The sequence below is a fragment of the Tupaia chinensis genome, unplaced genomic scaffold, assembly GCF_000334495.1.
Source record: "Tupaia chinensis unplaced genomic scaffold, TupChi_1.0 Scaffold148350_1, whole genome shotgun sequence".
Classification (NCBI taxonomy): domain Eukaryota; kingdom Metazoa; phylum Chordata; class Mammalia; order Scandentia; family Tupaiidae; genus Tupaia; species Tupaia belangeri.
In genome coordinates, this window is record NW_006208201.1 from 422,919 (window position 1) to 449,043 (window position 26,125).

Genomic DNA, 26,125 nt, shown 5'->3' on the forward strand with positions numbered 1-26,125 from the left:
GTAATTTTACTACAGCTTATTCATTTGTAAATAAAACACAGTTTTACTGGATTAATAGCTTCAGGTAAATGATTTACTCTATCATGAATATTCTTTCTTTGAATACATGTAGCACATTTTTCTCAGGTGTCTTAAAGCTCTTTGCATACAAGTATGGAATATAATTATCTCAGAAGATGAAATAAAATGAGTAACTAAGACTGAACTAGTAATATAGTTAAAAGACTAAAGACCTTAATAGACACTCAGGCTTTTCTAAGACTTTTAAGGTTTTATCATTTTAAAAATCTACTTAAAAGAAAATGTTTCTTATGCTATTTGTATTACATGAGCAATCTTAAATCCACACAGTAATTTTCCTACCTAGGTCTGTTACTTGTCGATCAAATGGACAACGAATTGCTCTTCCATGAAGAGGTAGGCGGGTGAGACAGTCATGACAGACTGTGTGGCCACAAAGCAGAAGGCGAGGAACTTTGTCTCCTTGCAAAGAAAAAACATCTTCACAAACTCCACACTCCAGCACCTAATATTTTAAGAAGATACATGTACTTTTAAATTATTTTATAAACATACATATTTCAGGCTTAAAAAGAAACTGACCTGAAACTGACCTACTGTACTGAATCAACCTTGTTGCTTTTTTCTCCATTAAAAAATAGAAAAGAAAAAAACTAGGTTTCAAATTCTGAAATCACTTTTTACTCATTGCCAAGATCACATCAGAGTGAAATCTTTTTTTTTTTTTTTTTTTTTGAGAGGTTTTCGCTATAGGGCACGTGCGCTCGCCAGACAGAGAGAGACATAGAGACAGAAAGCAAGAAATCACCCCCTGGGGGGATGGTCACGCTGCAATCCCTTCTCCTCCATTCTCCCCTTGGGATCTTGGGCACGCACGCACATGCGCCCGGAGTGAGTTTTAAGCCACCGGGTCTGGGACGCGACCATGGTCAACTATGTGGGAGTCCAGCGACATAGCCATTACACTAACTGCTGGTTCCCCAGAGTGAAATCTTGAAGTACTAAAAATAAAATTAAATATATTTAAAAAATAATAATAAATAAATAAAAGGGGCTGCCAGGTGGCATGGGGGTTAAGGGTAAAAGAAATAATTCTTTAAAAAATTAAAAATACTAAACGCTTGGGATCAAAATAACACCACAAATTAAAATCATCTTTATCTTTTGAAAATTATGACTTGACTCATTACATCTTAATCTATAAAGACAATATATAATTCTACCAAAATTATATCATTAAACAATTTTTATACAACTAGAAAACCCACCAATAAATCATTCATTTGACAAAAATAATCAAAAGTATGTGCTAGCATGACGAGTACCTTTGTAAATTATGAAGAATATGTAAGAAAATATTATGGTAATTTTCAAGTATCTCCTACTATCCACTTAAACCAAAAAGTGTAAGGTCAAGAAGCAATCATCTTAGACTTAAATTTCAATTCTCGTTCTCTACTAATAAATATGGCCCTGGGTTAGAAAACATTTTGTCTATGCAGTTCCAATTACAGGTGCAAGACTTACCCAAGCTACACAGCTGAAAAGGTTATAAAAATCAACCTCATTTTCAGGTCCAGGAGTTCATGTTTTATATAGTCGATAAATTGTATTTTTACCAAGAAAAAAAATTTTTTAAGAGAGTTTTGGTATAGGGCGTGTGTGCTCACTAGAGAGAAAGACAGAAAGCAAGAAATCATCCCCCCAGACGAGATAGTCATGCCACAATCCCTTCTCCTCTATTCTCCTCTGGGATTTTGGGAATGCACACACATCAGCCCACATGAGTTTTGAACTGCTGGGTTCAGAACTCAAATGAGGGTCGACTACATGGGAGTCCAGTGACATAACCATTATGCCATCTGCTGGTCCCACAGGAAGTATCTTCAGTGCTTCCATTTCTAAGTGTATCTGTAATGTTCAAAATTTTAATAATTAAAATGCACTCACAGACACACACCCTTTACTATTCGACTGTGTCCCAAGCTCCTGTGTCTGCCATTCAAAACCTGCTACAATCTGGCCCCTGACCTGTCATTTGACTGCCACACCCTTCAAACCCTGTGCTCCAATTTATTGAAGATTGGGTGGTTTCCAGAACATGATGAAGTATTTCATGTCTCTTTCTTTATGCTAATTCTTTATTTTTTTGCTTTAATAAACCAACAAATTCCTAAATGATCTTATCTATCGGGTCTACCCAAAGTTTATCCAACTGAAATGAGCACACTAAATCCTTTGAGCCCCCATATGATTTGGATGAGTTTCCACCATTACACCCTGAACACTTTAATATCTTTATTGGCTTTCCAGTCTTTTTCTGTTAGAACAAAGAGCCCTCAGGAACAGGGTATGCCAAACGCCAAATACATATATACTTAAATAAGTAGTCCAACAAAATTAAAACTAAAAAATAATTCATCACATCACTGTCAAATACACAACACAAGGTAGAAAACAGAAAACCCAGGGAGAAAATCAGACTAAATTCATTAGTTCTAAGCGTAACTCTGCAATAAGTTTGGACTCAGTGCTTATAATCCAATTACCTTTAGCATAAATGTAATTAATAATTGCCTTGAATCTCAATATGGTTCAAAAGAAATTTAAATATAATACAGTACACAGAAAATGAAATAAAATATATATATTTAAATATATGAAAACATGGGCCATTCCTGTGGTATAGTGGTTAAAGGAGCCAGATCTCACATGGCAGTACAAACCCCAGACCTGGTGGCTTAAAAAAATGTGCCAGGTATACCTGTATTCACAGCCCAAATCCTGACAGGAAGAAGGATTAGAGGAAAAAGGACTGTGGTATAACCACCTCCTCCCTCTACACATTTCTCTTCCTGGCCCTCTTTTTTCTTATATATAAGTATAAATATATATGATTATGTATGTGTATATATATGCATATGTGTACATACATATGTGCATATAAATATGAAACAATGTTCAAATAACTCAGAAGAGAAATGCAAATTAAAGCTACATTAAGAAACTTTTCAGATTAGATTTAAAAAAAGTGGGTAATGCTTTGTGTTAACAAAAGTATAGAAAAGGCAGACACTCTCATACACTGCTGATTATTTTGAAATGTTTATTAAATGACACAGCTTCTATGGAAAAATACCTGGTAATACCTGTCAAAAGTTTAATTCAGCAATTCCAGCTGCAGGGATATAACCTAAAAATGTATCAGTTCTGGATCTTATTCCGCACAGTACCACTTGTATTAGCAAAAGATGGAAACAAAGTAAATAAATGTCAATACCAGATAGGAAAATAAATTATGGTACATATACTGTAAAATTGTGCAGACAAGTGAGAAAGACAAAGATTTGTTATGTACTCAGAATGATTTCAAATGAATAAAGCAAAGCAAAAAGTGATAAATAGAACATTTATTTTTGTGTAAAAGTGCAAATGTTTTTATAACCACACTGTCTTTCTGCGAGGAACATAAGAAATTGATTAACACTAGAACACTGACTCCATAAGAAAATAGGAACCAGCTAGACAACAGCCACCTATAAATTGTATTAATCACATGCATACACAGTTTTCAGTTGACCCTACAGTTTTTTTATTTTTGAGAGATTCTTGCTATATGGCACGTACGCTTGCCAGAAAGACAGAGGGAGACAGAGAGACAGAAAGCAAGAAATCATCCCTCAGGGGGGATGGCCATGCAGCAATCCCTTTTCCTCCATTCTCTTCTAAGGATCTTGGGCACGCATGTACACATGCCCAGCATGAGTTTAAACCACCGAGTCTGAGACTTGAACCGCAGTTACCTACATGGGAGTCCAGCGACATGGCCATTATGCCAATTGCTGGTCCCATCCCTACATTTTTTTAAAAAAGGGAAGAAAAAATTTCAGTTTATCAAATCCCATTAAATAAACAACACACTAGAATTAGATATTATAAAATAAACACTGCATTTTAATAAATCCTCTCAATATTGTGATATGATAAATTAAACCTGAGGCCTAGTGGTTAAGGAAGTCAGATCACATGACTACATGGTTCAAATCCTGGCCCCAACAGCTTGACAAGCATGCCAGGTGAATGTGTGCACATGCCCAAAATCCCAACAGGAAGGAGAAATGAGGGATTGCAGTGTGACTATCTTACATTAGGAAGTGCTTTTTCTCTCCACCTCTGTCTCATGCTATCTGGCAAAAAATAAAATAAAAAAGTATAAAATAAATATGTTTATGACAAACTCCAAAGAACCAGAATAAAATTTTATTTAGTTTATCTTATCTATCTTGTATCTCCTACCTCATCACTATACAAGATAAGTTACTTAATGCTGCTATGATAGATTTTTTTCAAAAAGCACTAGTAAAATTCTATTGATTAGTAAACCAAACATGGGTTCAGAAATAAAGGTACTGGATTATTTTGCATCAAATCATTAAATAATTCAGAAAGACATTATTTGTTCAGTATCTGTGATCAGGAATTATGCCCAAGATAATTCTAGATAGAAAAAAAGCTCTTAAACTTCACAAATACGCCAAGGAAAGCTTCAAACTTATTATATGTAAATCAATTTTTAAATCAAATTTTAATGAACCAAATCATATTTTAAAGTACTAAGAAAGGTCACTCTGTGGGACCAGCAGGTGGCATGGTGGCTAAGGTGCTGGACACTCCCACATGGCCAACCATGGTTCGAGTCCCAAACCTGGTGGCTTGCTTTCTCAGTTTCCTTCTCTCTCTCTCTCTCTCTCTCTCTCTCTCTCTGTGTGTGTGTGTGTGTGTGTGTGTTTCTCTGCTCAAATTAAGAACAAATTAATAAATAAATAAAATTAAATTTAAAAAGTAATTATAAAAAAAAGAAGGGTCAGGGGCCGGCAGGTGGCATGGTGGATGGGGGTGCTGGACTCCCACATGGCTGACCACAGTTCAAGTCCCAGACCTGGAGACTTGCTTTCTCCCTTTCTCTCTCTCTGATCTTCTCTGGTCAAATTTAAAAAAATAAAAATAAGTAAGTCAATAAAGCTAAATAAATAAATAAATAAAAAGAAGGGTCACTTAGCAAAGGAAACTTTTATGATTCATTTTGTAAAAGAATTATTTACTTAATTTTATTTATTATATTATTATTATTATTTTAATGTGACCAGAAAGTAATAGAGAAAAAGAGAGAAATGAGAAAGCAAGTTGCCAGGTCCGAGACTCAAACAGCAGTCAACCAAGTGGGAGTTAAGCACCTTAACAACCACGCCACATGATTTCTTCTTAAATGTAAATTATTTCTCAATATCAGATTCTTGTGTCTCTGGTTTTCCTACTGATAAAAACCCTGGTGGGCCAGCTGGTGTCATGGTGGTTAAAGTGGTTGGATCCCACATGGCTGTGTGCCATTCTGTCGTTACAATGGTGGAGTTGGTAGATGTGCCAAGGCTAAATAGTGGAGCTGGACACAAGGTTGGTGGCTCAAAAAGAGTGCTAAATTTTTGCTGCACATACTTAAAAATGCAGAGAGTAATGCTGAACTTAAGGGGTTAGATGTAGATTCTCTGGTCATGAAGCACATTCAGGTGAACAAGGCACCCAAGATGCGCCACTGTATGTACAGAGCTCATGGATGGATTAATCCATCCATGAGCTCCCCTTGCCACATCGAGATGATACTGAAAAGGAGCAAATTGTTCCTAAACCAGAAGAGGAAGTAGCATGGAAGTAAAAGATATTCCAGAAGAAACTGAAGAAACAAAAACTATGGCACAGGAATAAAGTCAGCATAAAATAAATGTAGATAAAAGTAAAAGGAAAAAAAATTATATACTTCAACATTTACCTTCCAAAGAATACTTCTTGCTTTCATCTATGGAAATGACAATAAGATTTTTTTTAAAGATTTATGCCACCACACTTACTACAAATTACGGCATGGAGACCTTGTCAAAAAGACTATCTCACTGCACAATTCAAGAGCATTTAATACGTTATGATGAAAATGAACAATGTGAGCTTCTAATACATTAGGTTGTCAGGAAAGTCATGACATATTTGTCTATATTTATCTATTCAAAAATGTGTCATGACTTTTCTGACAACCCAATTGCAAATTTGGTATACTTTTGAGATCACAAGGCAAACAGGGTAACAAAAATAGCTCAATGATCATCATTCCAATTATGGAACATTGGATCATCAGTAAAGTCATGACATAGAAAACTATATCATGACTTTTCTGATAATCCAATAAAACTTTTTGAAAATAATATGCAAGGGGCCAGCAGGTGGTACAGTGGTTAAAACTCTGGACTCTCACAGGGCTGACTGTGGATCAAGTCCCAGACTTGGTGGCTTGCTTTCTTTCTTTCTCTCTCTCTCTCTCTCTCTCTCTCTCTCTCTTTCTCTCTCTCTGGTGAGTATGCATGTCCTGTAGCAATTAGAAAATAACAATAAATAAAATTAAATAAACGAACTTTTTTAAATATGCAGGTTTGTCTGCTTATCAAAAGCAAAATAAATAAAATCTCAACCATACAATTTGCCTAATAATAGCTTCTCTGCATCTCATATATGCTATGTATCATCAGAATAGTTTCATTAATATATAAAAGTCAACTGAATCAACAACCATCAACATTGGTATATTACAGACACAAATGTCTAATTTGTTGTCATATAAAACCAACAGTACATGACAACTCCTGAGTGTCTACTACTCATGATGTTAAAAGATGGTCAGATTATTATCTGTTTCAGTAGTTTCTCAACCTTGGGTACACATTAATATCACTTCTGGGATTAAAAACATACTGATGTCAACCTAACCAGAGTTAGAGAAGCGCATTAGTAGTTTTTAAAAAATCTTCACTGAACCCAGGTGTGCTAGTCCACTGGCAAAGTCATATTTTGGAGCCTGGAAGCCACACTGGATGCCCAGTTTGGTTCTGGGCCAACATGCCAGTGGTGTACCTGCTCTATGAGCTAATCAGAAGGCGAGCGTAAGAGGATCACAACAAGGTGAAACCTTGTCAAAAATACCTACCTTTGTCTTCCCTTTTTTTCTAATAAAAGAGGATTGGGAAGGGAAGTATCCCTGGTGATCCCAATTTGTAGCCAGGGATGAGAATTACCCCATCTTTTAGATTATGGATAATCCTGGAGGTTACTCTGTAGAATATTGAGATCATTTCTCTCTTCCAGATCTTTCCCTGTATAGTCTAAGGAAAAAAATGAGTTCCACAAACAGTGTTTCAGTTAATTTAATACATACATTGTGAAGCATTTACACATGAAATAATCCTGTATTTCAAGTATAGGGCAATTCATAAACACTCATGTTAAAGCCCAGTTAAGGAGCAGTTGGGGACTTTTCAAAAGCATTAATAGGCGACTAAGAGGAAAGGGGGAGCAGCTCAACCAATAGCAAATATCCAACTACAGCAGTGCAACAGTGAAAATACAGACTTTAAGCTGTATTAACGAGTTAAAGCACCTAATACAGTATCTGGCGATTATAATGGTTTAATTTAATAAAAATAAGTTAAGTAATGCCTCTTGAGCTTAACTAAAAGCAGAGGAGCTGGGGAAATAGACTTTTTTCACAAATGTCCTCGTTGTCGATGTTGACATCTAGTATGAGCTGAAAACCAGGCAACGTCAGGCCAACGGGGATAAAGGTCGCGGAGGTCAGAGAATGATCTGTAAAGCCTAAAGGGGCCCAGAGGCCGCGCATCCCACCCATTGAAGCTTGGGCCGCAGCGATGCCGCCGGGTCTAAGATGAACCGAACGGAGGCCAATGGTGGAGAATGGAGTACGCAAGGTCCCTCACCTTCACCACAGCCGTTCCCCGGCTGCCCTGTCGACCACCGTCGAGTCCGGCTCCGGGCTTGTTTACAACCAGAGCAGCCATCCTGGGAAGAGAGGAACCGCAGACACAGCCGTCAGTCCCTTCAACTGAGGGGCGGGGCTCGACTACCTACCCAGAGGCCTCAGCGCACGCCGCTGGCGCACATGCGCGGTACAAAGCGGGGCGCCGCTCGGCTGTGCACCAGGCTCCTCCTCCTGTCCGTTATTGGCTGGCTGGCTGCGCAGCCTGGCGCGCAGGCATGTTGTTATTATTTGGTCTGCAATTTATGGAAGAAAAAAGTCATGGGAAAAATAAGATACAAAACAAAGTTCGGAGTGAAACTCCTGCTCCTGAAATGCTTTTTTCTCTCCAGTTGCAAGCCACCTGGTTGGGGAACGGGTGGATACAATGGAAAAACTACATCTCCCTGCATGCAGTGCGGCTTTGCATAAACTACAAACCCCAGCATGCCACGCCCCTACCTTCCCTCTCGCCCCCCCGCCCCCGCCCGCTTTCTTTCTTTTTTCATGTTTCGATTTTATTCTTGCAGCGAAGGCTTATACGAGTCCCTGTATTGGTAGCGGGAGAAATTTCTTTAAGTCTTGACTTGCGATTGTAGACGGAAAACAGTTTATATAAAAGTCTCTGAAAAACAAAAGACAGTTTTGATGAAAAGAAGCCGTTAAGTCCGTAAAGGACGTAATAAAAAGAAAATTTAAGGTACAGTAGGCTGAGAAGCTGTTGAGAAGCTGTTGCCAGTGTGTTAGACGCCTGGTCTTCCCAGACGCGCGTTTTCCGGTTTTCTTCCGGGCCAGGTTGACCTCTTCAGCCTCCGTAGTCCAGAGGTCAAAACTGCCGGTCAAAATGGAAGTGAATCCCCCCAAACAGGAGCATTTGTTGGCGTTAAAAGGTAAAGTTTTGCGTGCCCAAGACCCCTTATCCTTCTTCCCTTCTCTCATTGTTTCCCAAACCTTTGCCACGTAGGCCTGGCCTCTGGGAGGTAGGCCTCGTCCATGTCAGGACTGCCAGTGTTGGTTTTGCTGCCATGTCGCCGGGTGCCAAGGGAGAGAAAGCGATTTTGCTTGTTTTTCTGTTTACAAATGTGAACAAGGATTTTATTATTTCATTGTCTTAATTTACAAAAACTGAATCTCCTTTCCATCTTTTTCTCTATAGTTTTTTTCTCATGGAAATACCAACATCTGTATATTAGTTATATAGATTAAGATGAGAAATCTACAGATGGTACCTCTTTTTTTTTTTTTTTTTTTTTTTAAAAGAGAAGTTGACATTTTTCGGTCTGTCAGTGTCTCTTTCCTTTGCACCTCTCTCCCACCCTTCACCACCCACTCTGTATTTTCCCCCTCTTTCCCCTTAAGTGTCTAGCATCCACATCCATGCTCTCCACCATCTCATCTTCACATCTCTCAATCTGCCATAGAGTCCAGCCACTCAGTACAAATTGAGTGGGGAGCGATTTCGCTTCTTTGCTTGTTGGGTTCAAGAGCCTTTTTCTAAAATGAAATAGGTAAATCATCCTGTTTGATCTATGCTGCTGCAGTCACCAAATTTTAGCTATAGAAGCTGACATTTCAACCCTACGGGGAAATAAATTACTACAGATATCTAGGGTTTTTTTGTTTTTCCTTCTGTCTGTGACTGGTACTGACAAAGTTACTAGTTTTCAGCTGCATCTGTAAAATTATGATTGCATGACAGCATTGCCAAGGATTTAGTGCTGTTTAGTACTACAAATATAGATTAGTTGAAACCTACTGGAATTTATTGTAGAGTATTGTGTATATAGCAAATATGTCCAAAATCTCATGTCAACTTTAATTTACCATACCTGGAAATTTTGAATAAGTGTGCTGCTTCAATTAGATCATTATTTAGGAAAAACAGAACAGTTTTTCGAATCCCATTTTCTTTTAAATATTTTCAGCTTTATCTGTTTCCTACTACCACAAATGCACTTTTTATTTCTTGTGTATTCTGATTAACAATGCTTTGGTGAACTGAGTTAAAGAAATGCTCTGAAAACATTTAAATTCATTTGAATTGCACTCATTTTCCTTATGGCATTCATCTTGAAGGACTCCTTAGAGGTTAGATGTAGACATCAAACATTCCAGAAGTTCACCAGTCCCAACTGTAACAGAATCATATAGTAATGGCTGGAATTAAGGAGACTGACTACAGTCCTAAGAAACTAAGAAACTCTCCAGTGTTGAATAATATAGAAGTGAGACCGTAACCTTAGCCTGAGCAGATTTAGAAAAAAAAAAAATTAGTTGTTCATTTGTGGAGAAAAGTGAAAAGAAAGGGAACTAATTGTCATGCTCTTGATCTCTTAATCATACATCAAGTGTCTGAAAAAGATACTACTTAATCAGATGTTAAGTAACTTTTCCAAGCTCACGTATCTAGTAAGTGTTTGAGGCAGTATTTCATCACACAACTCACTTCTATCTTTCCAAGATGTTACGAGAGAGATTATTACCAACCATTTGCATAGGAATTTGGAACATTTTTATTACATATGATTCTATAGAAATTACACCTATTAAATAAACACAGTTAAATTCCAGTGATATAGACAGTTAGTGGAAATTTTTTAGTAGTATTCTTTTTTTTTTTTTTTTTTTTACAATTTGCTGTGGGGCACATGCACTTCCGAGAGAGACAGAGAAGAGAGAGGGAAAATGAGAAATCACAACCCAGGAGGGGTGGCCACACGGCAGACCCTTCTCCATTCTCCTTTTGGGATTTTGGGCACCTGCACAAATACCACCACACCCTACTTACGTTGTTTAAGTGACTGTGTCTGGGACTCCAATTGAGCAGTCAGTGATGTGGATTCTAGCTACCTCAACCACCATGCCACCAGCTGACCCTTATGCTTTATTATCCAAAAAAAAAAGATAAATCTAGTAAAGAGTATCTAGGTAGCTTAAAAGATCAGGTGCTTTAACAGGCAGCAGAAGAAGCCAATCCCACATGGCCAACCAGGGTTTGAGCCTCAGCCCTGGAGGCTTAAAAAACACATTTATAATGTGTACGCAGGATCTTGATGAGAAGAACAGGGAGAAAAAGGGATTACTATGGGACCAGACCCTGTTAGAGGTGCTTTCTGTCTTTGACACACATACATGTGCTTGCCCTGTGGCATTTTAAGGGAGTTGGGGATTAACTAGGGTTAATCAAGAATTTTACTAAGTTTTAATTTTACTGATGTTGAATGACAAATATATCAATTTAAGTGATCATTTAAGGTTCCTTTTAAAAAATATATGTGAAGTGTTGGGACCAGCAGATGGTGTAATGGTTACTTCACTGGAGTCCCAAATAGTGAACTGTGATTTGAGATCCGGACCTGTTGGCTTAAAACTCATGCTGGGTGTATGTGTGTACATGACCAAAATCCCTAGAGGAGAAGGGATTGCAGTGTGGCCATCCCCCCAGGAGGTGATTTCTTGCTTTCTATCTGTCTCTCTCTGTGTCTCCAGTGAGTGCATGTACCCTATAGCAAAAATCTCCCTTAAAAAAAAAGTGAAGTGTTAATATCTTGTTATTCATGAAGAGGGAAATTTTTATTTTATCACAACCTCAGTTTTTCCTTGACTGTGACACTGAATAAGTTCAGACAACAATGAGAGAATTCTCAATGTCATATACAATGTGAAAGTGTAAGAAAATGGGGAAAAAATGTATTATTCTTAAAACAAAGTTACAACATTTAGATCCATATTAAAATGATAGATATTAAGGATTACAATTACTTATGAACCTTAGTGTTGTCAAATTTGTTTATCAGTGGACATTAACAGTAGATCAGTGGACTCATGAGATCGGTTACTCTGAGTCTTCAGAACCAGAAAATGGTTTTGTCGTGTTACTTAACAGGAGTCTCAACTCATGATCATTCTGGCAGCCAGAGAATCTTCATCAAGTAGTCTTCTAATGATTTGAAGGGAGACGTAATTCAATTTCTTTTCTCTTTTTTTAAAGAATTACTTTATTTAAGTTTATTTATTTATTTTAATTTGACCAGAGAGGAATAGAGTGAGAGAGGGAAAGTGAGAAAGCAAGCTACTAGGTCCGGAATTCAAACCGCAGTCGGCCATGTAGGAGTCCTGCGCCCTTAACCACTGCACCACCTGCCAGCCCTCAGCTTATTTTCTAAGTAGTTAGAATATGAAAACGCCTGCATTGTGACTCTTAAAACTTTGGACCTGATTAGGAATCCTAACATGCAGATCCCAGAAGGCTTCATTCTTGAACCTATGTGCTCTGGACTGGAATTCATTATCAGAAGCTTAATTTGAGGTAACATGAAGAGGAAAAATAAGAGCCTGAACTTTTTGTTTCTCCTCCAAATTGGAATTCAGGGGCCATGGTTCTAGGGTCTCAATTGCCCCAGTTTTATAGAAAAGGCTTCATGACAAAATCAGTTCCTAACCTGATTAAAATGTAAATTTATGACCAGCTGGCAGCATGGAGGCTAGGCAACTGGATCCCACCTGGCCGGTTATTTAGTTTGAGTCCTAGACCTGGCATCTTGAAAATCATGCCTCATGCATGTAGTTGTATACCCAGAATCCCAAGAGGAGAATGGAGACAGGATTATAGTGTGCCATCTCCCCATGCCCTGAGGATTATTTCTCACTTTCCATCTGTCTTTCTTCCTCTCTCTGTCTCTTGGTGAGCGTACGTACCCTATAGCAAAACTAAAGAAATATGCAAAGTTAAACCATACTCATGTTTTTGATGTTTACTTTTAAAAAAGGATAAAAATCATTAAGTGGTCTTTTACTTGGTGAAATCCATTATATCATTTTAATGTAAAATTATTATTGGTTACTTAATATTTTTACTGATATCGATGCTTCAAAGTCTTTCATATCTGTTGAGTTAAACATGTTGACTGGTATTTTAGGCTGTAAGTGATCTTACTGGGCAACTAGTTTATAGCCCTTCTTTTGATGAAAGGATTTTCAGCTTTGTGGATCTCATTCACAGTTACCAGCAGCACGTTGGTAAAATATTATAGTGAGATTTTTTTTTCCTTTTCTTCCTGTTTATATTCAGGCTACCCCTACCAATATCTTTTCTTTGCAATACTTCCACTTTAGGTCCTGTTTCCCTCTGATTTGGCAAGAGAGACAGTCTTATAATAATAAATTATATTCTAGCTCTGAGGAGTTCTGCTAAGAAATTTTCTCTTCATTAAGAGTAACTGGATTACTGCAGAATGACTACAGAAGTAATATTACATTATCGACCAAATGAAAGTGATCCCACACAACTGCCAAAAATTGCAGAAAAAGCAATTCAAGACTTTCCTACTCGTCCACTATCAAGATTTATTCCTTGGTTTCCACATGATGGGTCCAATCTTCCACTCAAACCTAAAAGATTACCACCTGTGATTTCTGGAGAGGCAGCCGAAGATGTAAAACAATACTTAACCATTTCCGAACATGATTTTAAATCACAGAGTTATGATTGTACAGTAGATCTATTGGAGTTTCAACCTAATTTGAAAAAGCAGCATTCAGTTCATTCACACACACTGAATGAACAGACTAATTCTGGAAATATGGATAAGCAATCAGAAAGAAGAAAACAGCACAAAAGGAGGTCTTGGAGTGTTTCACTTCCCAGCAATAACTGTACTGAAAAGATTTTTCCTTTGTCTAAAACATTGCAAGACAGTTTAAAGGCACTACATTTGCACTCTCTTTATAGAGCAAGATGGACTATAGAACACAGCATTTGTAACAACCAAACTTTGGAAGACATTTGGTCCAAACTCAATCAAATTATCAGGCATAATGAACTTCCATCTTGTAATGCAACAATTCAAAGACATTTAGGGCAGATATGGGTGTTCTGTGATGTTATGTACTGTGAACATGTAGGAAATCTTCTTAAAAGAAAATTAGCTCTTACTGGAAAAATTAATCTATTTGTACATAAATATGGTATTATCTTTAGTATGTAATGAATTCCACTGATGGTCAAAAAAATAATATTCTGTATGAACCAAGTATGGGCTACAATAGTGAGATGAATGAAATTCTTTTTACCAGTTTTTAAATTTTTTATAACTTTTATTATTTGTTATTTTACTTTTTCCCAATATAGCCTATTTATTCTTCACATTGTAAGAAAGGAAAAAAAAAGTGTTTGTGTCCCAGAAATGAGTATCAGGTGGACCCCTAGGTTGTTGATTAAGTCAAGAATTTTCTGGATTAGCACTTTTTAAAATGAACTGTGATAAATTATTGTTTATATTGAACTTGAAAGAAAAATGTTCTGTGCCTTTTGTTCTTTTACTTTTCTAATGATTGGATTAGATTTTCCTATGACTTAAGGTAACTAGTTTGGATTTCAGTAAATCCCTAAAATCTACCTTTACTGTGTGTGTTCTTTGTTTTTTTTTTTTTTTTTTTTTTTAAACTCATCTAAAGTGTAATGATCTTTTAAAATAAAACTAAAAATTCTTCCGGTAATACTGTTCAAGAAGCATGAGTGTAGTTCTAAGTGCAAGACCAGCCCAGATTCCTGTTTCCAAAAATATCTGAGATAACAGTACATTGTTTGAAAAAAAAGGTAAAAAAGTGTAATTTTCCTAAGACTTTAAGTCTGTAACCTGTTTTGAAGGACAGTATTAAATGTGGATAAGAGATCAAATTATTCTAATATAGGTAATTCAATCTTGGCTGTTAACGCTGATTATTACGTGGCTGAGCACAGTATTATAATTGGGTTTATATATCACACTTCACCTCATAAAAATACTCAAAGACATTAATAGGATGAAAGTTTTATGAAAGGATATAAGCATGTACAGTATTTATTTAACACTTAAGTGTTTACCTTGTGTGAGGTGCTAGGATATAGTAGGGGTGGGGACAAACATGGACACTACCCTCATTGAACTTGCATGGAGTTACTGCTGTTGAATCAAACCTGCTCCCTGAGAAAAACCATTAAGACTATTTGACAGGTAGGGACCAGCAGTTGGCGTAATAGCTATGTTGCTGAACTCCCATGTAGTTGACTGTGGTTCGAGTCCCAGACCCAGTGGCTTAAACTCACGCAGGGCGCATGTGTGTGTGCATGCCCAAGACCCCAAGAGGAGAATGGAGGGATGGCGGCGTGGCCATCCACACTGGAGGGTGATTTCTCTCTTTCTGTTTCTGTCTTTCTGGTGAGCACATACACCCTATAGCAAAATCCTCTCCAAAAAAAAAAAAAAAAGGACTATTTGACCAGGTAGACAGATGCATTTGCCTTATAGCACAGCATCTGGCATGGTAGTTACTTGATATAAAATATGGTAAACGTGCCATTTGGAAGAATGAATTGCCTGAGCTGGTTGAAGTTATTTAAAATATGAGAAGTCCCCTAATACTTTTCTTTTTAACTGTCCTAAATTTTTTATTAGGTATTATTTTATTTTTAGTAATTTATTTACATTTAATCACATCTTTACAGTGTACAACATTTCTTATTTTAGTACAAATACTATGCATGTTAGTCAAAGATATTACTCTATAACTTACCAGCTAATAGCTTCATTTTTTTGTCAATTAAGCATACTTTTACTTATTTTTTCCTTCTACTTTCTTCTAATACATCTTTATTTTTTTTAATTATTTTATTTAACTTTATTTATTTATTTTAATTTGACCAGAGAGGGACAGAGTGAGAGTGAGAGCAGGACAGAGAGAGAAAGGGAAAGCAAAAAAGCAAACCGCAAGGTCCAGGACTCAAACCGCAGTTGGTCATGTGGGAGTCCAGCACCTTTAACCACCATGCCACCTGCCAGACCCAGAATTCCCCTAATACTTTTTAAGTTATTACATGAGCTAGAGAGAGAACATACCCCCCAAGGGGGTTTTGATGCTGTGACACCCCCCACCCCACCCCCCCGCTTCAGCCAGCCCCAGATCATGGGTGCTCAGAGTACTTGGGGAGGGCTGCAGACCCTAATCCAGAACCTTCCCATGTGGTTCATTCAGTCTCTCAGCGTCACATTTTAACACTATCACTATCTGGCCCCCATCCACTACGTTTTAACTGAAGAGATCATCTTTTCCTGGTGGGTTTTAGTCTACATAAATACTGTTTTGGTTTTTTTAAATTACTTTCTGGTATGTTTTTTGCAGTTTTAAATGAGTGATTCCTGTTTAGAAAATAATTATCAGATGCATGAATGCTTCAAAACATTGTTGATTGAAAAAACACTGAGAAGTAGGGAGAGTTTTCAAAGGAACTTCAGCAGTTCCTTCCTCTTTTTTTCATTAACCTTACTCTTCAAGATTGCTGAAGAAACCTCAAGAAGTTATTCAGTATTGCCAGTGAGCTTGTAAATAAGAGTTGATTGATATTATTAAGTAGTCATGAATAGTGCATTTGGTTTTAAGTGTTTAGCTCTTATTGTTTTGAAATTATTGTAACCAGAGCTGAAAATATAAGGTTCAGTCAGGAATCAATGGGATTCTAGTGAGCAAATTTTTTTAAAGAATTAATTTAATTTTATTCATCTGTTTTTTGTTTGTTTGTTTTAATTTGATCAGAGAGAGAGACAAACACATGGTGGGGAGGGGAGGGCAAGAAAGTAAGCTGCCATATCCAGGACTTGAACAATAGTTGGCCATGTGGGATTCTAGCACCTTAACCACTACACTACCTGCCAGCCCTTATGAGCAGGTTTTTTTAATCCAAGAATTATGTGTTAGGGAGAGGAGTTGGTATAATGGTTAAGACACTGGATGAATCCTGGGCCCTGCAGTTTGAAACCTGTACCAGGTGTGTGTGCATGCATGCCCAAAATCTTAAGAGGAGAATAGAGAAAGAGTTGCAGTGTGGCCATCTTCCATCACCGCCCCTGGCCCCAGGGAGTGATTTCTCACTTTCCCTCCTTCTGTCTCTCTGTCTTTCCCTGTCTCTCCAGCAAATGCATGTACACTATTAGCAAAAATCTCTCTCCCAAAAAAGAGAGAGAGCATGCTTCCTAGCTGGCCCCCTCAACAGTGGTTAAGTGCTATGCATTGGGACCTAGATCCCACATTGGCCTACCAATATTCAAATCCCAGCCCCAGCAACGGGTAAAACACATTCAGCACATCTGTATGTGTCCAGTGTCCAAAATCCTGATACAGTGGAGAGAAGGGAATTGTAGTGTAAGCGTACTCCATTGAGGGGTGCTTTCTCTTTTTCTCCCTCCTTCCACCACTCTGGCCAGCACATGCCCTGCTGGCAATTAAAAAAAAAAAAAAAAAAAAAACAGAACTTGGGCCAGTGCACTGTGTAAAGGGAGATGAGTTTCACATGGCCTACTGTAGTTGGAATTTCTCTCTATTTCTCTTGCTCTCTCCCTCAATCTAGTGTGTGTGCACACATTACCTCTGGCCATAATAAAATAAAACCTTCTTTGTCTTCATATATGGGATATATATATTTTTTAATGCCAGAAGGTACACGTGTACTACTTAAGAGAGAGAGAGCCCCCCCCGCAGTGGGCCTGGTCATGTAGCAATCCTTCCTTTTCTCTCTCCTGTCAGAATCCAGGGCATGCATGAGTATGCGTACACATTCGCGTGCACACGACCGCCTATTTGGAATATCTAGCTCCCCATACATAGCACTTAATCGTTGTTATAGGGCCAGCCCAAGTTTTAAATGTTTTAAATTTAATTTTCTTAATATAAATTGCTTTCTACCCCTCTGAAAAACAATGAAATTCAGATCTAAGAAACTAAAGATCCATATGAAATAAGATCAGTTAATACTATGATCTTAAGAGGAGTACCTGGATAGTACTTAAGAAGTAATCAAGGCCTAAGAATTTTGAACCCAGTATTATTTCTTTGAAGACTTTGAGAGTATTTAGTACATTAAGACTGGTGCTTCTAGCACTAGTAAATAGTAGGGCTCAACAGGATTAGTGGATTCCACTGTTAAGTTATAGAAATGGAAATTAACTGTGTAAACAAAATTATATAGGAAGGTAAATATGTGAGAACACTTGGTAAAGTATCATTGGCATTTACTATAGGAAAGTGGCAGCAGTACCGTAATTTAGTTTTTTCCTGATAAGCCGTCTTTACCTTCAAATAAATGCTAAGTCAAATTTAGAGGAAAAAGATAAGATGTGGAGGTCATCTGAATTGTGAGTATTTTACTTTTGCCTGGATCCTAGATGAATCTAATGTCTTTTGCCAACTTACCAAGTAACTTAACGACCACTTAGAAAACATATATGTATCAGGATGAACTTTTGCATAGCAAATGCTTTCAGATGCTAGTCAGAAAAGGCTTGAAAATGTGGTAAGGACTCTCACCCTAAAGATTCTACATAATTTTGTAATATTCTATTCAACTAAAATATATATGCAAATTGAATTTGGCCCAGTTTGTGACCTCTGGCCTATCAATGTACTAAATATTTATTTAAGCTGTTAAATGAGATTTCGGATGAAAGCAATTTCATAAATAAAATAAAATGTGTACATTTTGTGATTTTCAGTAAAGTGTCTGTAGTCGTGGTACCAGCTGTGTGCTGTGTGTGTGATAAATGTTAACATTTGACTAAAAAATCTTCTTTTTCATTTGAATTTAGGAGACTGGCATGGATAACTTCTTTAATCAAAATAGCTGCTTTAATAGTCGAGACTAGATTGAAAATTACTGTAGTATCCAGTACTTTCTTATAGTTCCTCTATCAGTTTTTTTTTTTTATCTTGCTTTTATAAATATTTGCTCCTTTTTGTCTAACATGGTAATTTTGGAGCTTCATTAGTTTGTTTTTAGACAAATATACTGAATTTTAAATCTATTCAATATAGGTAGATTTTAGATTTTTCCTCCAGACAACTACCGTGAAACCCTAGTTGATTTACAAGTTCTAAGAATGAGGTAGTTGCCATCACTAACTTGGCTTTCTCATTTGTGGTTAAGAAACTGTAATATGAATATTTTTGTTTATCCAGTACTTTCTTATAGTTCCTCTATCAGTTTTTTTTTTTTATCTTGCTTTTATAAATATTTGCTCCTTTTTGTCTAACATGGTAATTTTGGAGCTTCATTAGTTTGTTTTTAGACAAATATACTGAATTTTAAATCTATTCAATATAGGTAGATTTTAGATTTTTCCTCCAGACAACTACCGTGAAACCCTAGTTGATTTACAAGTTCTAAGAATGAGGTAGTTGCCATCACTAACTTGGCTTTCTCATTTGTGGTTAAGAAACTGTAATATGAATAATTGTATGCTTTATAATAACTTTTTTTAGTTCACAAGACAATAGTTTTATATCAACTGCATCCTCTCCATTGATTTTTATCCTTTCTTGAAAGTATGAAGAAAACAGTTGCATCTCATACCAATTGGGATGGGGTTTTGTTTTCAATTTAATTGAAAACAGTTTCAATTAAATTGAAATTCTAACATGTGCATGCACTCACCAGACAGAGACATAGAAGAAGGAGAAAGCACTCCACAGTGGGGCATGGTCTTTTTTTTTTTAATTGCCAACATGTGCATGCACTCACCAGACAGAGACAGAGGAAGAAGGAGAAAGCACTCCACAGTGGGGCATGGTCATGCCACAATCTCTTCATCGTTTCTTCATCTTGTTGTGATTTGGGGCATGCATACATTCTTATGTTCCTGGTGTGTCTTTCAAGCTACTGGTGCTGGGATTTGAGCCATAGCTGGTCAACCATGTGGGATCTGGCTCCCTTAGCCACTAGGCTTTGGGGTATGGATCTTTTTATTTTAATGATGTTTTGTACCTGCTCACCTCCCACCATCTGGTCCCCTACAACAATGATCTCCACCTTTCTGGCACCAGGGACTGGCCTTATAGAAGACAATCTTTCCATGGACCTGGGTAGGGTAGGGATTCTGTACCAGGATGACCCAAACACACCACATTAACTATGCATCCTATTTCCACCACTACCACACTCCAATATACAGTAAAAAAAATCACACAATAGGTCTTGGACGCCTGTAATAATACAACATCCCCACTGATCTGGCAGGAGGCAGAGCAAGGTGGGAATACAAACAATGGGGAGTGGCTGCAAACACAGACAAAGCTTTGCTTACTTACTGCTCACCCCTAGCTGGACAAATGTACTGATCAGTGGTCCAGCCCCCAACAAGCCATAGACTAGCACCAGTCTGCAGCCTGGGGGTTAGAGACCCCTGGCCTACAAAAGTATAGGAATAGGAAATAAATAACCTTTACTGGACTTTTATGCATAATGGAAGTTTGAACCTGTGATAAGGAAAGGAGTTGACTACATGTGTGACTGGAATGCCATTTTTGAAAAAGAACCTGTGTCAAAGAGGCTACAAAACTGACTGTGGTACATAAGAGCCTACACTTCATAGAGTTTGGAAAGGAGCACTATTAATTAATATATATATATATATATGTATACACACATACGTGTGTGTGTTTATTCTATAATAGGAAGTTCTATGAAGAGAAACAGGCTAACCTGTTATTTCTTTTCTGAAAAGATGACATTTAAACTGAGACCAGGATAAGAATGGTGCTAAATTCGATATGAATGCTAATTAGTAATTAGATCATACATTCTTACACATGTTAATGAATACCACTTACATTGTAAATTGACCATTTAGGTCTATTGTCTTTACAGTTTTGAATTTTGATTTGAAAGAATACATTTAGTAGAGCATGAAGAAACATCCTGTGATTTATTTTCTGAAAAAATTTATTTTTTAATTTTATGCTTTTGTCTTTATTTTGATGTGTTTAAGTGATTATTTTTTCCCTTTTAAAGAGAAAGTTTTGCTATAGGGTGTGTGTGCTCACCAGACAGACAGAGACAGAAAGTGAGAAAAACCTCCCAGGGGGGTGGCCACACCACAATCTTTCCCCCTCCATTCTCCTCTCAGGATTGTGGGCATGCACACACAAGTACCTAGCATGAGTTTTTAAGCCACCAGGTCTGGGACTCAAACCATGGTTGACTACGTGGGAGTCCAGCAATGTAACCGTTATGCCATCTGCTGGTCCCTTAAATGACATTCCTTATAAATAAAAAAGTTATTTTTTAATTAGAATGTCCTCCCTCATTAGATTAGATTTAATTTTTTTAAGAATTACTTTATTTAACTTTTATTTATTTTATTTTAATTTGACCAGAGAGGGACAGAGTGAGAGAGGGGGAAAGCGAGAAAGCAAGCTGCCAGATCCAGGGCTCGAACCACAGTCAGCCATATGGGAGTCCAGGGCCCTTAACCACCATGCCACCTGACAGCCCTGACTAGATTTAATATTAACTTGCACTTTTTAGTTTTCTATTACTTAATTTTTGTGTATTTAACTGTAAGCATATGTTAATTAAATATATGCAATTTGATATCTGAACTAAATTTGACTTAAATTTTATTTTTCCCTAATTATCTTAATATCTTACAGTGAATAGTCATTTTCTTTTGTATTGATTTTTTTTTTCAGATTTTTGCCATAGGGTGTGTATGCTTGCCATAGACAGAGAGAGAGGATGTGAGAAATCACCCCCAAGTGATGGCCACTCCTCAGTCCCTTCTCCATTCTCTTAGGATTTTGGTCGCACACACACCTGCATCTAGCATGATTTTCAAGCCACTAAGTCTGGGACTTGAACCACAGCTGGCCATGTGGGACTCCAGCACCTAAAAAATCACATCACCTGCTGGCCTCAATAGTGATTTTTCACTAGGACATGTGCATTTGCCAGAAAGACAGAAAGCAAGAAATCACCTCCCCGGGGGTGATGGCCATGTCCCAATCCCTTCCCCTCCATCCTCATCTCTTGGGATTTTGGGCACGCATGCACATGCAACTAGCATGAGTTTTAAGCTGCCAGGTCCAGGATTCAAACCACAGTCAACTACATAAGAGTCCAGTAACGTAACCATTACACCATCTGCTGGTCCCTATACTTAAGATTTAAAATTCTTTTATTTTCTAGTTTTTCTATAATGAATGTATATTTGAATTTCATTTTTGTAATTCATAGGTTATAAATAAAAGCAAAATTGCTCATTGTTTTTCTCATATATAAAATTCTTTGGGGAACTGGCTTGATGGCATGGTGGTTAAAGCAGCCAGATCTCATCTGGCCTCCTATATGGTTCAAGTCCCAGACTTACAGCTTGAGAAACACTCTGGGCATGTATGCATGCCCAAAGTCCCATAAGGAGAGAGAGATAGAGGATACGGGATTGGGATGTGACCATTCCCCATGGGGGATGCTTTCCCCTCTCCTTCACTCTTTTTCTCTGACTCTGTTGAGTGCACAATGCCCTCTTACAAAATAACAGATTCTTTCATTACATACTAACATTTTTAGTAAATCACTGGTGTAGAATAATCTTAAGAAGTATTTAGTTTATATATTATATTAGTATAAAATTGATGAATATTATATAATGGACTTGAGAATATTAATATTTTGTTTTCTTCTGTTTACTTTCTAAATCACAGTGATGCGGTTGACCAAGCCTACTTTATTCACCAATATTCCAGTAACATGTGAGGAAAAAGACTTGCCTGGTATGACACATGATTTTCTCTGTACCTAAGGAAAAGTTGATAACCTGGGCTGCCTACACTACCTTAGAATAAACCTAAGCTACCCAGTCTTGTGCTAACTCCTTTGCTGGATTCCTTGTTGCCTACTTTTGTTCCATATGAATGGAGGCCATCTGAGAAACAGGCTTCAATTTAATAGATAAGTCAAAACACTTGATATACTAAGACAACAAGAAACTTTTTTTAGTTTAAGTAAAAATAAATTTATATTCATAACACTTTAAAAATAGCCCTTACCTTCAGATGTTCCATCAATATATGTACTAGCATTCACTTTAATTAGAACTATTGGGGTTCTCTAAAGTGTATTTTTTCTCATAATTACATTTTCCTTTGTTTCTAAAGTGTTCATTCTCTGTGAGATTAGAATGTTTTTGACATGCATTTGTTATATTAAAGATTAGAAATTAGATATTGGTAATTTTTGTCAAGAAATTACTTTAAGAATATCTCTGCTAGCTATTTCTTTACATAAGTAAAATTTATTTAAAAGGTAGATATGAGAATTTTATGTTTCCTTTTGCTGCAGGAGATCTCTTTAATCAACTGATGAGAGATGATCCTTCAACAGTAAAGGGTGCAGAAATTCTAATGTTGGGAGAAATGCTGACTTTACCACAGAATTTTGGGTAAGAATGCTATATTCACATAAGAAATGCTACAGGACCTTAATATCATTACAGTTCATGTTTTCAAAAAATAACTGGATGATATATTTTTTAATTTTTAAATTAAAAATTTTTTAAGTAAAAGAACAGTAACTGTGAAATGGGAAAATACTCATTATATATTTAAATGGTAAAAAGTTGGGAACCAGCAGTTAGCGTAATGGCTATGTCACTGGACTCCCACGTAGTCGACCGCAGTTTGCATCCCGGACCCGGTGACTTAAAACTCACACCGGGCGCGTGTGCATGCGTGCTCAAGATCCCAAGAGGAGAATGGAGGAGAAGGGATTGCGGCGTGACCATCCCCCCAGGGGATGATTTCTCGCTTTCTGTCTCTATTTCTCTCTCTGTCTGTCTGGCGAGTGCACGCACCTTATAGCAAAAATCTCTCCCAAAAAAAAAAAATTTTTTAAAAAAAATAATATGGAGCCGGCAGGTGGCATGGTGGTTGAAGATGCTGGATTCCCACATGACCTACCATGGTTCAAGTCCCAGACCTGGTGGCTTGCTTTCTCACCTTCTTTTTCTTTCTCTCTCTCTGCCCCTCTCTGGTCAAATTAAAAATAAATAAAGTTAAATAAAATTTTTAAAGAATTACTAAAATTAGGGCTGACAGGTGGGTGGTGGTTAAGGGCACTGGGCTCCCACATGGCTGACCGCAGTTTGAGTCTCGGACCTGGCGGCTTGCTTTCTCACATTCTCTCTCTCTCTCTACCTCTCTTCCTTTCTCCCTCTCTCCCTCTCTCTGGTTCTCTAGTCACATTTAAATAAATAAAGTTAAATAAAATAATTCTTTAAAAATTACTAAAATTATTCTGTGTGATTCTTTTTTTTAATTAAGAAAGATTCATACAAATTAAAATGTTAATGGTAGTTTCTAGAATGATGGAACTTCAACTTTCTCCTTTGGATGTTACTGTATTTTTAATTGCTGTGTATTGCTTTTATTTTAATTAATTTAATCTAAATGTCTGTTTTAGAAGCAGGCTTTATTCATTCTTATAATCTATCTGACTTTCCAGCTAGTAAAGAACTCTAAATTTTTAAACTCTTGTTCTTGGCTATTCTCTTATCTACTTTTTTTTTTTTTTGGAGATGTTTTTGCCATAGGGCATTTGCACTCACCAGAAAAACAGAGACAGAAAGCGAGAAATCCATTCCTCAGGGGAGATGACCACGCAGCATTCCCTTCTCCTCCGTTCTCCTCTCGGGATCTTGGGCACGCACGCACATGTACCCCGCGTGAGTTTAAGCCACTGGGTCCAAGACTTGAACCATGGTTGACTACATGAGAGTCCAGTGACGTAGCCCTTACGCCATCTGCTGGTCCCTTATCTACATTATTAATAAGGTAAAAACCCCTGATTCTAGGGCCAGCAGGTGACGTGGTGGTTAATAGCACTGAACTCCCACATGGCTGACTGCAGTTCAAGTCCTGGACTTAGTGGTTTGCTTTCTCACTTGCTCTCTCTTTCTCTCACTCTGTCATGCTTTGGTCAAATTAAAGTAAAAATAAATAAATAAAGTTAAGTAAAATCATTCTTTAAAAAAAACCCCTTGGTTCCACTTTGCAATTAAGAGAATTTGAGACAAAAAATAATCTTTCAGTTTTGTTTCGTTTTTTAAGGTTTACAGAATGTAGTTATTTTCTAGTGACTTGAAAACTCAGAAATATATTCATGTAAAAAGTTCAAAACATTCAGGGTATAAATTATTTCAAAAATGGAAACATGGCTTGTCCTGGTCTATTCATATATATATCATAAGACTCAGCATAGACCTGATACCAGTGACTGTTATTTTCGGGGAGGATGACAGTTTGTGCAGCAGTTGAGAGTAATAAACTGTATTTTATAAGTAGATGACATTTGTATCTTGAATTGTACTGAATGATGAATGAGTATACTAGTAAAAAGAAAGAAATGTTGAAGCAGTTTTTACCTGATCTCTGTTGTTTAGTAAATTTTTCTCCATTTGAAATTTTTAATGTTACTCAAGGAGGAATATTTATGATAAAACCTGAATGGATTTCTGCCTACCTAAAATTTTATTTTATTTCACAGGAATATATTTTTGGGAGAGACCTTTTCCAGTTATATCAGCGTTCATAATGACAGTAACCAAGTTGTAAAAGATATATTGGTAAAAGTAAGTGTCATTCTTTTTTTTTTCTGTTGCCAGAAGGTATGTGCATGTATGGGAGAGAAGGAGGCAGAAAACCCCCAGTAGGGCATGGTTACTCAGTCAGCCATGTGGGATCTGGCTCTCTATGCACAGTATTTAACCATATCCTTACACATGTATCCAAATCTGATCCTAGGCATAAACCCCAGGGAGTAGAATGCACATACTATAAAGTAGTCCCCAGTTGTGTCCATACACCTCTCTTCAGTCATCAAATGTGCATTTTTTTTCTCCTGCTTATTATTATTATTATTATTATTATTTTTATATTAAATAATATTGCCTAACACTCATTCCCTGAGTATCATCACAACACACCAAGTGTAGTTTCCCATCTAGGATAAACTGCATAGTGTCTCAATCAAGCATGTCGTCACCAATACTGTTCCATTTCTACTTTCATACATATAAATATGTTTTTTATCCTATGTTTGACCCTCAGCCCTTTCCCCCTCTCCCAATTACTCTATCTCTTCTATGGACAGCTATCCTCCAGAGGGGTCATTGAAAATGCGATACCTGCGAGTAGAGGGAGAGGGGCCAGGAGTCCAAAGTTTTTAACAATAGGGAAAATAGATTCCATTCAAGGTTGGATCAAGTGTGGGTCTCGTGCAGTTCCGCAACTGTAGGTGAGTCTCCATGGAATACAGTCTCCGGAAGGCAGTTCTGGCAAGCAGAGTTGACCATCAGTTGATGCGGCACAGCAGCCATCTTGTGGTTAGCAGGAACGGTGTTGTGGAGGTCTGCAGCGTGACTTATCCTCTGGTATCTGGCTTCCCTAAGA

General features: G+C 37.2%; 2 protein-coding genes across 4 annotated transcripts in view; one reads left to right on the forward strand and one right to left on the reverse strand.

Moving 5' to 3' along the window:
* The window catches only part of TRIM23 (tripartite motif containing 23), a 40,422-nt gene extending 32,449 nt beyond the window's left edge, over positions 1 to 7,973 (reverse strand). The window contains exons 1-2 of the mRNA XM_006170412.3: positions 7,836 to 7,973; positions 364 to 526 (exon numbers count right to left, since the gene is read on the reverse strand). Coding sequence (XP_006170474.1) covers positions 364 to 526; positions 7,836 to 7,916 — 244 coding nt within the window. The 5' untranslated portion in view covers positions 7,917 to 7,973. The remainder of the gene's footprint in view (positions 1 to 363; positions 527 to 7,835) is intronic.
* Positions 7,974 to 8,378: 405 nt separating this feature from the next.
* SHLD3 (shieldin complex subunit 3) overlaps positions 8,379 to 26,125 on the forward strand; it is a 30,750-nt gene continuing 13,003 nt past the window's right edge. Inside the window, exons 1-4 of one of the 3 annotated variants that reach the window (XM_006170423.3) lie at positions 8,379 to 8,763; positions 22,382 to 22,450; positions 23,019 to 23,118; positions 25,221 to 25,305. In XM_006170423.3, coding sequence (XP_006170485.1) covers positions 8,718 to 8,763; positions 22,382 to 22,450; positions 23,019 to 23,118; positions 25,221 to 25,305 — 300 coding nt within the window. In that variant the 5' untranslated portion in view covers positions 8,379 to 8,717. Of the gene's footprint in view, positions 8,764 to 12,988; positions 14,277 to 22,381; positions 22,451 to 23,018; positions 23,119 to 25,220; positions 25,306 to 26,125 lie in introns of those variants that run through there. The other 2 variants (XM_006170413.2, XM_027769060.1) reach the window with 2 other exon arrangements.